The sequence below is a fragment of the Nicotiana tomentosiformis genome, chromosome 10, assembly GCF_000390325.3.
Source record: "Nicotiana tomentosiformis chromosome 10, ASM39032v3, whole genome shotgun sequence".
Classification (NCBI taxonomy): Eukaryota; Viridiplantae; Streptophyta; class Magnoliopsida; order Solanales; family Solanaceae; genus Nicotiana; species Nicotiana tomentosiformis.
This window is the reverse complement of record NC_090821.1, coordinates 51,482,465-51,496,168: the sequence shown is the minus strand read 5'-3', so window position 1 is coordinate 51,496,168 and position 13,704 is coordinate 51,482,465. Positions and strand designations below refer to the sequence as shown.

At 36.3% G+C, this 13,704-nt stretch overlaps 3 protein-coding genes across 6 annotated transcripts; 1 reads left to right on the top strand and 2 right to left on the bottom strand.

Annotated features, from left to right (window-relative positions):
• Positions 1-70: 70 nt before the first annotated feature.
• LOC104107297 (uncharacterized) lies at positions 71-9,907 on the bottom strand. 4 transcript variants are annotated; one of them, XM_070187227.1, is made up of 7 exons: positions 9,741-9,907; positions 8,086-8,250; positions 2,982-3,458; positions 2,255-2,481; positions 1,244-2,004; positions 874-957; positions 71-733 (listed from the first exon to the last, which is right to left on the bottom strand). In XM_070187227.1, exons 5-7 carry the CDS (start codon positions 1,487-1,489, stop codon positions 119-121), a joined length of 945 nt encoding a protein of 314 aa, XP_070043328.1. In that variant the 5' UTR covers positions 1,490-2,004; positions 2,255-2,481; positions 2,982-3,458; positions 8,086-8,250; positions 9,741-9,907; the 3' UTR covers positions 71-118. The 4 variants fall into 4 exon arrangements, with proteins under 4 accessions (XP_070043328.1, XP_070043327.1, XP_070043329.1 ...); XM_070187226.1 differs by having other exon boundaries at positions 1,244-1,943; XM_070187228.1 differs by having other exon boundaries at positions 1,244-1,943; positions 3,076-3,458.
• On the bottom strand, positions 1,735-3,688 carry LOC138891462 (uncharacterized). Its single transcript, XM_070186873.1, has 6 exons — positions 3,625-3,688; positions 2,982-3,458; positions 2,620-2,641; positions 2,316-2,481; positions 2,212-2,215; positions 1,735-1,943 (listed from the first exon to the last, which is right to left on the bottom strand). The coding sequence occupies exons 1-6, from the start codon at positions 3,686-3,688 to the stop codon at positions 1,735-1,737; spliced, it is 942 nt and encodes a 313-aa protein (XP_070042974.1).
• Positions 3,940-4,783, top strand: LOC138900159 (uncharacterized). The gene is made up of 2 exons (XM_070186872.1): positions 3,940-4,139; positions 4,255-4,783. Exons 1-2 carry the CDS (start codon positions 3,940-3,942, stop codon positions 4,781-4,783), a joined length of 729 nt encoding a protein of 242 aa, XP_070042973.1.
• Positions 9,908-13,704: the final 3,797 nt, after the last annotated feature.

The following is a 13,704-nucleotide window of genomic DNA, read 5'->3' as shown; positions in this document are numbered from 1 at the left end:
TAACCATCACCTTCTGAAACAATAAACGGTATTCTAAAACAGGAAACTTGGTTCCCATATAACCCGAGAATGTGAAATGTTGCTATCTGTTATTCCAACATGACCCGAGATCTGTCTGTTAATACAATCTGTGCTTTCCCGGTTTAAAAAGAAATTTGGACCAGTATGTTGATTTTACAGTATCCCACCATAGCTTATAATGTAAACACCCAAATAAAGCTACAGGAACACCAGAAATAGCAGCAATGAGCTTTGGCTGCCAAGCCATATGATTATTATAGACCAAGAAGAAAGTTGCTGCAAAAGCCACGAGCATGCCAACTATCGAGGCAAAGAGTGCCGTGAGTCCAAAGAGTAATTTCTTGGGCAATGACACAAGAAAGTCGTCTTCATTGCAGCGAGATGTCAGAATTGACAAGAACATAATGATGGAAACAATTGAGCAGAACATTGCCACTGCATCTGATATGACAAAAACCGTAAATCCTTTCAATTTTAGCATTATTGGGGTACCTTCATTGTCGTTATTACCGCCTGGCACAGTGAAGGCAGCAGCAAACATCACTGTGGCAATCAAAGTTGCAACAATCATACAATAATTTGCAGTGTCTCTCATCCACCTTTCACCTTCTTTCAACAACAGCTTGTGCTCCTCTGAGAATAATTGCCTCGGCGTTTTTTCATCATTGTTTTTCATCCTGAGAAATGAAGGTGGTACAATTTTCTCCACCTCCTACCAAATAATTACTGCAATCAGATGATAACTAGCAACAGAAAAGGCTACGAGCTCTTCTTTAAAATAAAATGGCTAAGATAGAAATGCATAAGAGAAGTCGTTTCTGACTGCCAATTTTGCTCGAAGTCATCTCTTACCTTAAACCACAATATCTCTCTTTGCAGTCGAAGAGCTGCTCCAGATACCTGGAGAAATGACGGTGGCATAATCTTCTCTTCCTCCTGTACAAATCAGTCCTAATTTAAAGGAAGATGACCAAATTATGGCACTCTTACATTAAGACATAGTTCATATATCATCGTAAATTGGATTGATAGGATAGGAAATATAATATGCATACAAGAGAGAGAAAAATGACAGAAAGTATGGTCTTCAAAAACTATTTTCTGGTATTCGTTGGGGAGCACAAGATATTTTTACTGAAAAGCATTTTCTAGAGTGGAGGATAAGAGTGTCAACAAATTGGATAGTTTTTTGCATTGAAAACAATAGGACAGAATTTATCACCTTATAGCACACTGTCTCTGTTAACTTTTTAATGGCTTCAATCTCTCTAATCAATTTTCGTAGTGCTTTCCCCATTATAATATTGCAAGGGTTTGGCTGGGCAATTTTTTGATCTATCTCAGTAATTAATTGTTGAAGAGCTTCTTCATATTCAATATTGGCAGGTGTTTGCTCAGCCAGTCTCTGTTGAAGGATCTCTTGCAAAAGCTGCTTAATAGATTCCAAGATTATATCATTACAAGGCATTGGCTGCTCAAGATTCTGTTTGAGCACTTCTATCTCTCCAAAGTGTTGCCCGATTTTCTGTTTGAGAGAGATTGGCTGCCCTAACTTTCCAGCCAAATGGAGAATGTTATTGCCATCAACATCAACACCAAGAGTTATCAAGTCTTTAACTGCTCCTATTTGGTGTATAAGACTGTAGACTTTTTCTTGTCGATGTAAAGCAGCAACATGAAAAATGGTGCGCTTCCTTCTGTCGACTTTCCATATCAGATCAGGATATGATCACGAATTAGTACAGCTAAAAACTCTACATTTCCTGCTTTTGCAGCAGAATTCAGTATTTGGGTCTTTGAGATTAGCCGCGCAAGCTCAGCCTCTGGCAATTGTAGACACTCTGCCCAGAGCTCCTCAAGTAGCACACCAGCTTGCTTCTTCAGCAATGATTTTCTCCGAACAACCCAAACCCTTTCGAACCCTAAAATTCCAGCAATGTATACTGAGTATTACAAATTACTACTACTAATAAAGAGCTCCATCTTGTCACAAAACAAAGCAAGAAGAAATAAGCAATATTTCAAGCAAAAAATGCAGAATTTGAATTTGTGATACAATGTTTGTACAAGCCTATGTTGTGCGGACTCTCCAAAATGATGCCGCACCCGTGTCGGATGCTCCAAAAATACAGAGGATCCGACACACACCCGGCAACATTTCTGGAGAGTACGAGCAATATAGGTACAAACAAGACTGCAAATTGAAACAAAAAAAGGTCTTAGTAGATCTTACGTGGAATAAATGGCATCCTGGAAATCATACTAATAAATATTCGCCGCACTGGAGAACAAACTCGCATTCTTCCGGCATTTAGCATATGAACGAACCTATTCCACTTCCCGTCCGGATCTCGCCAACTGATTGTTAAAGCCTTCTTAACGCATGTAAGAGTGATCGGTTTCCTTCTACTATAGTAGTGGCCAAAGCTGTGTCCTTCTTGAAAATATCTAACGCCACATCTGCATGTAAGAACCAAGATAATAATTAATTCTACAGTAGATATACACGTCAAAAGTACTCAAACAGCTTGTTAAAAGTTTAGCGCCCTAACTGATTAAATAACTAATAATGGTCCTATTTTTCGGGCAAGCTGATACAGTGATAGTAGAAGCTGGAAAGCTGCAACATTTTAAAAGTTTGAGTTTAAGAATCATGCAAAAAAGAAAAAGAAAATTCACATTAACATAAAATAACACTTGATTGTTTCACTGTGAAAAAAAAATATATATATATATATATATATAGGTCGTATCACATAAAAAGAATGTAAAATACCACAAAAGGCATACATCAAATAAAATCAAAAATGCATAGTGAATTCCTTATTTTAGGGTGGAGGGTTTTGAGGTGGTAAAGGAGGGAGAGAGCATGCTTTCTGTGTGCATATATATATATATATATATATATATATATATATATATATATATTTGTCATTGGAAGAGATCTCTCATATTCATACCATACAACTCATGCTGGATTGTGGCTTCGAGAAGTTCAAAGCGTTCTAAGTTGTCTAGTGCGGCAAGATCTGTGACCTCGTAAAGATATACTACCATATCTTTGTGTCCGAGCAAAGCAGCCATTGTGATTGCACTTCCATGTTTACTGATGATCTTGGGTAGCTTGTTATTCTTATCCCGCATTATACTAGCAATTTTAACAACCCCTGACGCAGCTGCAAAACAAAACGCATTAGTTCCGCCGTTATTTGGCAGTTCCAAGTCACTTTCCTCCAATTTATTCACTAGCTTCTGTACAAATCGTGTGCTTCTTGCCACAGCTGCAATGTGAAGAACTCTTTCACCGCGTTCAGTCATCTTAGCTCTACCTAAACTCAAATCCTTTTCCAGAATAGGTTCAGCAGATTCCCAATCATCTCGCAAAGCAGCTTGATAAAGAATTTGTTGTGGTGTCCGACACTTTGTTTTCCTGCCACCTGCAAAATTAAAAGCGCGCAGTGAGTAATGCTTGGACAACTCTTATTTGTAGATGGATATCCTGACGTATATTTATTTTTTATGTAAGTGAATACAAAAATTCAACGAGTATCTGGATTGCCGGACTGTATAACCTATGTTGCTTGGACTTTCCGAAAATATTACCGGGTGTGCCGGATTCTCCAAAAGTAGTGTATATTTGGAGGATCCGACATGGGTGCAGCAGCATTTTGGAGAGTCCGCGCAACATAGGGTATAACTAGCAGTATTACATTTACAATCTACTTTGGATGGTCAACTGAATAGCAATTTATAAAAACACTCTCTTTACGGACAACTCCCTCTTTAATTTCTATTCAACTTTATAGTGCTCCCTCTGTACCATTTTATATGGTAACATTTCCTTTTTAATTCGTTTAAAAAAGAATGACAGCTTTCTAATTTTGGAAATAATTTAATTGTACTAGAAGGACTAAAGCTATGAAGAGCTTCTCAGAAACAATTGTGGACCTGCAGCTTATGGATTTGCCTTTACAAGGGGCTCAATATACAAGAGGGGAGGACATTTTCCAAGCCTCACGGATTGACATATTCCTAGTTTCTCTAGAATGGAATGAAAGCTTCAATGTTGTCAGACAATTGGCTCTTCCAAGAGTTATTTCAGACCACAAACCTTTATTGTTAGAAAGTGGAAAATGGGACACAACACCATCCTATTTCAAGTTAAAAATATGTGGCTGCAACAAGAAGGATTCATTGATATGGTGAAGGGGTGGTGGCAGAACTATACAATAGGTGGCAGTCCAGATTTTGTACTAATCCAGAAGCTGAGGAGCTTGAAAAAAGATACTGGAACAGGGAAGTCTTTGGTAAGCTAGACACAAGGAGAAGCAGAGCGCTAGATGAGCTGTCAGTTTTAGAGCAGGCAACAGAAAACAGAGCTCCGGACCAACTTGAAAAGCAAAGGTTCATAGCTCTGAAAATGGAGCTGGAAAAGATTGCTAATGCAGAAGAAACCTCATGGAGGCAGAAATCTAGATATTTGTGGTTAAAAGAAGGGGATAGGAATACTAGATATTTCCATACAATGGCCAATTCACACAGGAGGTACAATTCTATTGACAAGCTCAAGATAGGCGATGAAATTACAGATGATAAAGAATTGATCGAGAGGGAGATCTTAAACTACGACCAGAATCTCTACAAAGAAAATGAAGAGTGGAAACCAACTTCCAGCTTTGATGATGTTGCCAGCCTACCAGAAGAAGAGAGAAAGATGCTAGAGCAATGCTTTGAGGAAGAAGAAGTTCATGCCATCATTTAGTCATGTTCCCCTGACAAGGCCCCAGGACTAGATGGCTTCACTATGGTTTTTTTTCAAAAGTCATGGGATTTCATCAAACCAGAGATCATGGCTGCACTCAATCATTTCCATCAGCAAGGTTACATGGCGAAATCATGCAATGCTTCATTTATAGCTCTGATTCCAAAAAAGAATGATGCTATTGAACTTAGGGACTATAGACCAATTAGCGTTATTGATAGTGTATACAAGATTGTGGCCAAGCTGCTAGCCGAAAGATTGAAGAAAGTTATAGGAAAGCTGGTGTCTGCTAACCAGAATGCATTCATCAAGCAAAGGCAGATAACTGATGCAGTTCTAATTGCTAATGAGGTCTTGGATTGGAGGATTAAAAATGGGAAACCTGGTGTGATGTGTAAATTGGACATAGAGAAGGCATTTGATCAATTTAATTGGTCCTACTTGCTTTCTATTTTGAGGAAAATGGGGTTTGGGGACAAATGGTTGAAGTGGATCAAGTATTGCATCTCTACCGTCAAGTACTCAGTCTTAGTGAACAGAGGTCCGGTGGGCTTCTTCTATCCTAAAAAAGGAATAAGGCAAGGGGATCCACTCTCTCCATTCCTATTCATACTAGCCATGAAGGGCTTAAGTAAAATGACTGAAAAGGCCAGGCAAGTGCAGTGGATTCAGGGATTCAATGTAGGTACAAACATTGGGAACACTGTTACTATATCACATTTACTGTATGCAGATGATACACTGATCTTCTGTGACGCAAATAGAACTCAAATCATGTACTTGAATCTTACACTACTTCTCTTCGAAGTCTTATCAGGTCTACATGTCAACAAACTGAAAAGTATCATCTACCCTGTCAATAATGTACTTAACATTGAGAAGCTGGCAGAAATCATGGGGTGCAGCATTGGAACACTACCTAGTACCTACTTGGGCCTACTACTAGGAGCTAAATTCTAAAGCTGTGAAATTTAGAATGGAGTTGTGGAAAAATTTGAGAAGAGGTTGGCTTCCTGGAAGTTGCAATACCTATCTATGGGGGGAAGAATAACTCTTATTAGCAGTGTACTTGACAGTATTCCTACTTACTTCATGTCCTTGTTTCCCATCCCTATAAAAGTGCTAAAAAAGCTGGACAAATTAAGGAGACACTTTTTATGGGAGGGAAATAGCAGTTCTCACAAATTTCATCTGATAAAATGGGACACAGTTGTGCAGCCCAAGTGCAATGGTGGGTTGGGGGTCAGAGATCTTGCCATGCAAAATAAATGTCTGCTAATGAAGTGGTTATGGAGGTATGGTACAGATGAAACAAGTCTTTGGAAAAAGGTGATCAATGTTAAACATGGGGAAAAAGACAATTGGAGCACTAAAATTGTCAATGTCCCTTACGGAGCAGGACCTTGGAAGTATATTAGCAAGTTAGGCAATGAATTTTTCCAGAATGTCCATTTCAAGCCGGGCAATGGAGCACACATCAAATTTTGGAAAGATAAGTGGCTCAACAATACTACACTTATGGAGGATTATCCTAATCTATTCTACTTTGCTCAGGACAAGAACTCCTCAATTGCTCAAAACAGAACTAGCAATACCTGGGATGTGCACTTTAGAAGAGCAGCTCAAGACTGGGAGATTGAAAGCTTGATGGAAATGATAGCCAAAGTGGAGGCTTACAATATTGATGGGAATGCTTCAGACATGATGAGATGGGGCAGTAAGGGTAGTTTCACTGTCAAAGAATGTTATAGGCAGCTTAATTCTCGGAATCAATTTCTTGATGCATGGCCTTGGAAGCTGATATGGAGGACCAAATTACCAGTGAAGGTCATCGGTTTCAACTGGACAGCCCTACATGAAGCTTGCCTAACTCAAGATAATCTCAACAGAAGAGGTTTCAACCGGTTAATAGATGTTATCTATGCAGGAAGAACCAGGAATCTATCTGTCACCTATTCCTGCATTGTCTAGTAGCCATTGACATATGGAACGTGTTCTATTGTATTTTTGGGATAAGTTGGGTCATGCCACAAAATCTGAGAGACGCGTACTTGAGTTGGAGTCTTTGGCCAGTTGATAAGTCCATCAAAAAGATCTGGATTATGATTCCTCCAGTTATTTTTTGATGTCTATGGAATGAGAGAAACAACAGACGTTTTGATGGCGTCTCAACTCCAAACCACTCTATTAAAGCCAAATGTTTAACCAATCTTTTTTTCTGGACAAAGTTGTCCCCAATAGTTAGTACCGAACACTTTTTGGAGTTTATTAGCTCTCTTGTCCTAGATTGAGACATTGTATAGGGGCTAGTAACTCACTTTTGTTTTTTTCGTATATATGCTTCTTGTAAGTAGCTCCTTGTACTCTTGCATCTTCTTGATGCCTTTTAATACAGTAATTTATTTCATCAAAAACATTTAACTTAAAACTTCATACATTACCCTTAATGAGATGATTTGTGGCCACACAAATCCTATGATTTGTTTTAGATCATAAGTTTTAATTCGTTGAACTTAGCCATCTTGACCCAACTCATCTTAACCCGTTTAAAGTTGGATTGATTTTTAGCCCCAATTGATACATGAGTAACTTTGCTAAAATATCTTTTAAAAAATTATTTTTTTGTTTGATATGTTATATATGACCATAACAAAAGAACAAAAAAATTTATTTAGTAATTATACAATTTATAAGAAAACAACACATATTAAGTAAAGCTTGATAAGAGTTGGGCGGATTAGGCTATGATCCAAATTTTAGTCAATCTTGACCCAGCCCATCTTAGTCCAAATAACTTTTGGGCGGGTCATTTGACTCCCCAATTATTGACTCAACCCATTTTTTCCCACCCAGAATCGGCCGAACCCGCCCATTTGACACCCCTAAGTAATGCTATACAGGAGAACTCAAAATGTTCCCGCACTCTTCAATGCTTTTCATCAGCAAAGAAATCTTAAAAGCACCTTCCAAAATTCTAATCAATGGAAATATCTGATAGCCCGAATGTTGGACTCCTAAATTTGCAACATACATATGGTAATGAGTAATCAAGCTATATATGTTGATTTGGTAAAATCCAAGATTTAAAATTTATGGGTTAAGGAATTTTAGTTTTTTTAAGTCACTAGTTCTTAATTAATAATTTATACATATTCAATAGATTTTTTAATACTAATAAATAATTTGTACAAAAACTAATGGGTTCGACCAACTCATAACCGAAAGGCTAGCTCCGTCTCTGACCCAACGCCCTTATCTGTAAGCAAAGAAAATAATAAAAACTACTGTAACTGTGAACTTACTATTAGAAAGTAGTGCATGCTGCAGCCGGGTAGGAGATTGATTTTCAATATCACATCGTGACCCTCCTTCGTCTTGTTCTTCAATTTCATCAAAGTGTGATTTAGCTGAGCAATAGCGGCTGACTGCGGATGACCTCCGCGTTATAGATATATCAGGATTGTAATCTACAAAACTTACAAAATAATTAATTAAAGAGATATAATTTATGACTCGCCAAACATATAAATTTATTTGGTTGACAACTTATTTGGACGTTGTTACTTGTCGTTTCATAAATTATATGCTACAAACGGAAATTATATTGTATTATTTAATAAATACAATATCTGAATCTATGGTATCCTTTGTCGTTATTTCATAATGTAACACACTAACAATATGAAGAATAAACTTATAATATTACTAAAAAAAGGGATACGGAACAAAATTATTATACAAGAAAAAATAAGGTAAATAACAAAATATAGTTATTTAATACATAAGGAAGGACAAGATAAAAGAAAAAAAGTAAGGTAACGACGTCACCACACCAAATTCATCGTTACATAAACTGATAATTTTCGTCGTTATCTAATGACGAATTTAACGATTCGATACAATAAAATTTAAATAAAAAATTAGTTGGATGGTTGTTACCTATTGTACCGTATAATATTGTTACTTTAAATACAATGTTTGTTTTGATTGATACTCAAAACAACATCAAAAGTCATTTTCCAAAAATCTCCTCTAAGAAAGGAAAATCAAGTATCTAATAAGAACACTTTATCCGGGTCCATGTGCTCACTTGAACATGCCTTAGTTCGAGTATACAAATGAAATATGCTGGCAAGTTTAAGCGGTTGTTGATGTATTCTGCTATTTATTGTGTATGAAGTTTTGTTACATAAAGAGGAATGACAAAAATCAAGTCAATACATATTGAAAAAGATATCTTCCTTCTTTTTTGGTTTGGTTTTAGATTATAGGTGTGTTTGGTAAGAAGAAAAATATTTTAGAAAATAAGCGATTTTCTTATTTATGTTCTTGTGGTAAATGAACTTAAGAAAATATCTTAAAACATTTTTTATATGATATAATTTATGCAAATTAAATACTATAGAGAGGGGGGATGGGTGGTTTGCATGGGACAGGGCGAGGGGTTGGTGTAGGGGTGGTAGGAGATAGATGGGGTGGTGGTGAGGGCAGCGATAGGTGACAGGATGGTTGTTGGGGGTGCGGAATAAACAATTCGCGTGGAATGCCACTTATGAAGCTTGTTTTCCCTACTTTTCATAGGAAAGTTATTTTTCTTATTTTTAAGGAACTTGCATTTTTAGAAGAAATATTTGTTAAAATACTTGACCAATCAAACGTATCATTGTCGAATAAAAAATGGATACCGAACAAGTTTAGGAGAAATGTAATGAATTATTTCAAAATTGATTTAATCTGAACAACATTCACTAGATTGATATAGTGTAAACTACTAAGTGTGTCTTCAAAAACTAGAATTTCTAATTTATGTCTTAAAAATTATTTTAACTTAAAAGTCACTTAAAATAAGTCTCTTCAAACAAGGTGGCTCTACTCTAATCTCTTTTATTGGATGCCAAATAAAATAATGAATAAAACATGAGAAAGATAGAAGAAGGAGAAGAGAAGAAAGACGTACTCATGATGCTTCTGGGTAACTGGAGATAGTGAACTATCTTAGTATATGAAGCTTTAAAAGCTCCTAATCTTCTAACATCGGAAAAGGAGCACACACAGAGAAAGATTAAAGAGCACAAACTTTTGGCTTTCTTTGTCGCAAGTAATGGGTTTCTCTTTGTTATTTGGCGCAGGGGCTCACAGGGCAAGATGGAACTTATACAGTTGTGATTAAAGGTATAACCCCACAACTTTTTTGGTCTTTTTTTAATCTAAGAGGTCGTTGGGTTTTATTTTATATTAAATGCATGACCTGTACTAGAATAGATATTGATATTCTAAACGGGACAATATAAATAAAACAAGAAGATGTCTAGCAATTAATAAAAGATAAAACAACTTGACTTGGAATCTTTGACATAACAATCTCTGCCTAATAATTCTCAATTATTTATTTAATGAGTCCATCCCATATGTGAAGACAATTTTCTTTAGCTTTTGAATTGTCAAGCCAACCAAATCAACCATAAAAAAGATTTGACAGGCGATCATTTATCTGAATTTTGGCATTTGATTGTTTACGTTGTGATGTTATCGATGACATCAAGAAGAGCTTTTTTAACACTATAAATAATGAGCTTGAAGCTCATTTGTAATATACACCAAACACACAAAGTAAGAAGAATAATATTCTATCAGAAAAAATAGAGAGTTTGAATGGTATTATAGTGAGCCAAAAAAAATCATAAAAAGATTATGTAGTGATCTTCGAGTATTTTATTTGGTCTCCTTTCGTGTCGTGGTTTCTCCCTTATTCAGAAAGGTTATCCACGTAAAAATTTCGGTGCCCTTGTTTTTCCTATTATTGTCGTTAGTTAGTGTATTTTAGTAATCCACATTTATTACAGTCATATACCATGAATATTATTTATGTGAAAAATATTTTCTCAACAATTAGTATCAGAGCACATGTTCTGCTCATTCACAGAAATATACGGTCGGTTATGCTCTGTGACGAAAAAAATGTCAAGAGTAAAATATGAAGTAACAAGATTCAACGGTAATGACGGTTTCTCCATATTGAAAAGAATGATGAAATATCTATTGGTTATTACAACCATCGTATTGGTTAACGTCGTTTTAAATTGAACCCGCTTGCGTAAAATCCTGGATCTGCCACTGCACCAAACACAAAAAGTAAGAAGAACAATATTCTATCAGAAAAAATAGAGAGTTTGAACGGTATTATAGTGAGCCAAAAAAATCATAAAAGGATTATGTAGTGATCTTCGAGTATTTTACTTGGTACCACAAATTATAAAATCCTTACTATAGTGAATTAGTTTTTCCCTTCGTGTCGTGGTTTCTCCCTTATTCAGAAGGGTTATCCAAGTAAAAATTTCGGTGCCCTTATTTTTCCTATTATTGTCGTTGGTTACTGTATTTTAATAATCCACATTTATTACAGTCATATACCATGAATATTATTTTTGTGAAAAATATTTTTCCAACAATTAGTATCAGAGCACATGTTCTGCTCATTCACATAAATATACGGTCGGTTATGCTCTGTGACGAAAAAAATGTCAAGAGTAAAATATGAAATAACAAGATTCAACGGTAATGACGGTTTCTCCATATTAAAAAGAAGGATGAAATATTTACACATCCAACAAAGATTAGACATTATACCAGATGGCAAAGAGGCAAACCATAAAAGCTGAGAATTGTGCAACCATGGATAAGAATGCGGCTAGTGCAATTAGATTGCACTTGTTCGATGAAGTGCTTAATATTATCGGTGACGAAAATAGTGCATGTGGTATTTGGAAAAGACTAGAAAGTCTATACATATCCAAATCCTTAACAAATAAGTTATTTTTGAGAAAATAACTTTATGCCATTCATATGAGTGAAAGTACAATTTGTTTGTCTCATTTAAATATGTTTAATAGATTAGTCACGCAACTAGAAAATCTCGGAGAATCAATCACTATCTTCCAATGATAACTTGGCAATAGCCATCCTACATGGAAGAGATACCATCGAGTCAAAAGACGTCACATCTGCCATCCTGCCTAATTATAAGATGAGGGAGAAGCCTGAAAATCAGGGACATGCTTTTATCATGGAAAACAAAGAAAAACGTCTTTATAGAGCTTCGAGAAGCCTTGATAAATTCAAAGGCCGTGAATAGTCCAGGAATCAGTCAAAAAGTGAAAAATGCTATACTTGCAGTCAACTCGGTCACTTCAAAAGAGATTGCTTACATAAAGGTCGAGGCGAGAGTAGTGGTTAGAAGAATGATGACAACACAGCTGTTGTAGTGCACAACAAATGATTCAGTGATTTTCTTCATTTACGAGGAGAAGGAATGCATGCACCTAGCAAGCCAAAAGTCAAATGGATGGTTGACACAGCAGCATCCTACCATGCTGCATCAGTAAGAGATTTTTTTATTGGTACAAAGAAGGAGACTTTGGGATGGTCAAGATGAGAAATACCAATCACTCAAAGGTTGTAGGAATTGGTGATATTTATATCAAGATAAATATCGGATGCACATTAATTCTAAAAAATGTGCAACACGGACCAGATCTGCGAATGAATTTACTTTTAGGGATCGCTCTAGATCGAGACATGAGGAGAATCACTTCGCCAATAGGAAGTGGAGGCTCACCAAAGGATTATTGGTGATTGCTAAAAGACTTTCACCAAATATGTTGTACAACACAACTGCTGAGATATGTGAAAGTGGATTACATGCAGCTGTAGATGACATGCTTGCTGATCCGTGGCACCGGAGATTACGCCATATGAGTGAGAAAGGATTGCAGATCCTAGCCAAAAAGTCACGTATCTACTTTGCAAAAGGTAAAATTGTGAATCCCTGTGATTATTATTTATTTGGAAAACAACATAAGGTATCGTTTCAAGCAACTCATGAAAGAAAATCGAATATACTTGATTTAATGTATTATGATATTTGTGATCCAATGGATGTAGAATCAATGGGAGATAACAAATATTTTATCATATTTATTGATGATACTTCACAGAAATTGTGGATTTATTTTTTAAGAACAAAAGACCAGGTATTTCAAGTGTTTTAGAAATTCCATGCTCTGGTGAAAAGGGAGACATGTCAAAATTGAAGCATCTTAGGACAGATAATGGAGGAGAGTATACTTCATAGGAGTTTGAAGACTACTTCTCAAGCCATAGAATCATACATGAGAAGATAATTCTTGAAACCCCACAACACAATGGTTTAGCTGAAGGGATGAATCACACCATTGTCGAAAAAAGAGACGTATGCTTAAAATAACAAATCTACCTAAGTCATTTTGGGGTGAAGCAACTCGCACAATATGTTACCTGATTAAAAAAAGTCCATCAATTTCATTGGAGTTTGACATTCTGGTCTAGATCAACAAAGAAGTGTCATATTCCCATCTGAAAGTATTCAAATGTAAAGCTTTTATGCATGTGACGAAGGAGTAGAGAAACGCTAGATGACTAAGTTATTCCCCGCATCTTCATCGATTATGGAGATAAAGAGTTCGAGTACAGATTGTGGGACTCAGAAAGAAGATCACCAGGAACAGAGATGTGATCTTCAGAAAAGATGTGGTCGGGATTAACTGTGATCAATCAACAAAGATCAAAAATAATAATGGCACAATCACTAACCTTGTTATTGCTCCTACTGTACTTGTACGTAATTCTTCCACAGGTGAAGAATGGCACACGGAAAGTACAATGAAGAGGTTGCTGAGTAGGGAGAGCACCGTAGTCCATAAGAGGAAGAAGAATAGCAACAACAACGAGAAGAGGGATAACAACCCTTGAGAATATCTGAAAGAGAGAAGGTAGAGTCCACAATGTATCCTTCTTTAGAGTATATCCTCGTCACTAATGAGGGGGGTAGAGAAGCTAGAGAATTTCAAGGAGGTGTTGTCTCATCCAGAACAAATCTAGTAGAT

Excerpts from the sequence above, each read along its gene's own strand:
- LOC104107297 (XM_070187227.1), bottom strand. The coding sequence starts at position 1,489 with ATGCCTTGTAATGATATAATCTTGGAATCTATTAAGCAGCTTTTGCAA. Across the intron at positions 958-1,243 it reads CAGAGACAGTGTGCTATAAG|GAGGAAGAGAAGATTATGCC; the intron begins GTGATAAATTCT and ends TGATTTGTACAG. Across the intron at positions 734-873 it reads GAGAGATATTGTGGTTTAAG|GAGGTGGAGAAAATTGTACC; the intron begins GTAAGAGATGAC and ends ATTATTTGGTAG.
- LOC138891462 (XM_070186873.1), bottom strand. The coding sequence starts at position 3,688 with ATGCTGCTGCACCCATGTCGGATCCTCCAAATATACACTACTTTTGGA. Across the intron at positions 2,642-2,981 it reads AATCCAGCATGAGTTGTATG|CTTTCCAGCTTCTACTATCA; the intron begins GTATGAATATGA and ends AAAATGTTGCAG. Across the intron at positions 2,482-2,619 it reads TTCCAGCTTCTACTATCACT|ATGTGGCGTTAGATATTTTC; the intron begins GTATCAGCTTGC and ends TCTTACATGCAG.
- LOC138900159 (XM_070186872.1), top strand. The coding sequence starts at position 3,940 with ATGAAGAGCTTCTCAGAAACAATTGTGGACCTGCAGCTTATGGATTTG. Across the intron at positions 4,140-4,254 it reads TCAGACCACAAACCTTTATT|GTGGCAGTCCAGATTTTGTA; the intron begins GTTAGAAAGTGG and ends ACTATACAATAG.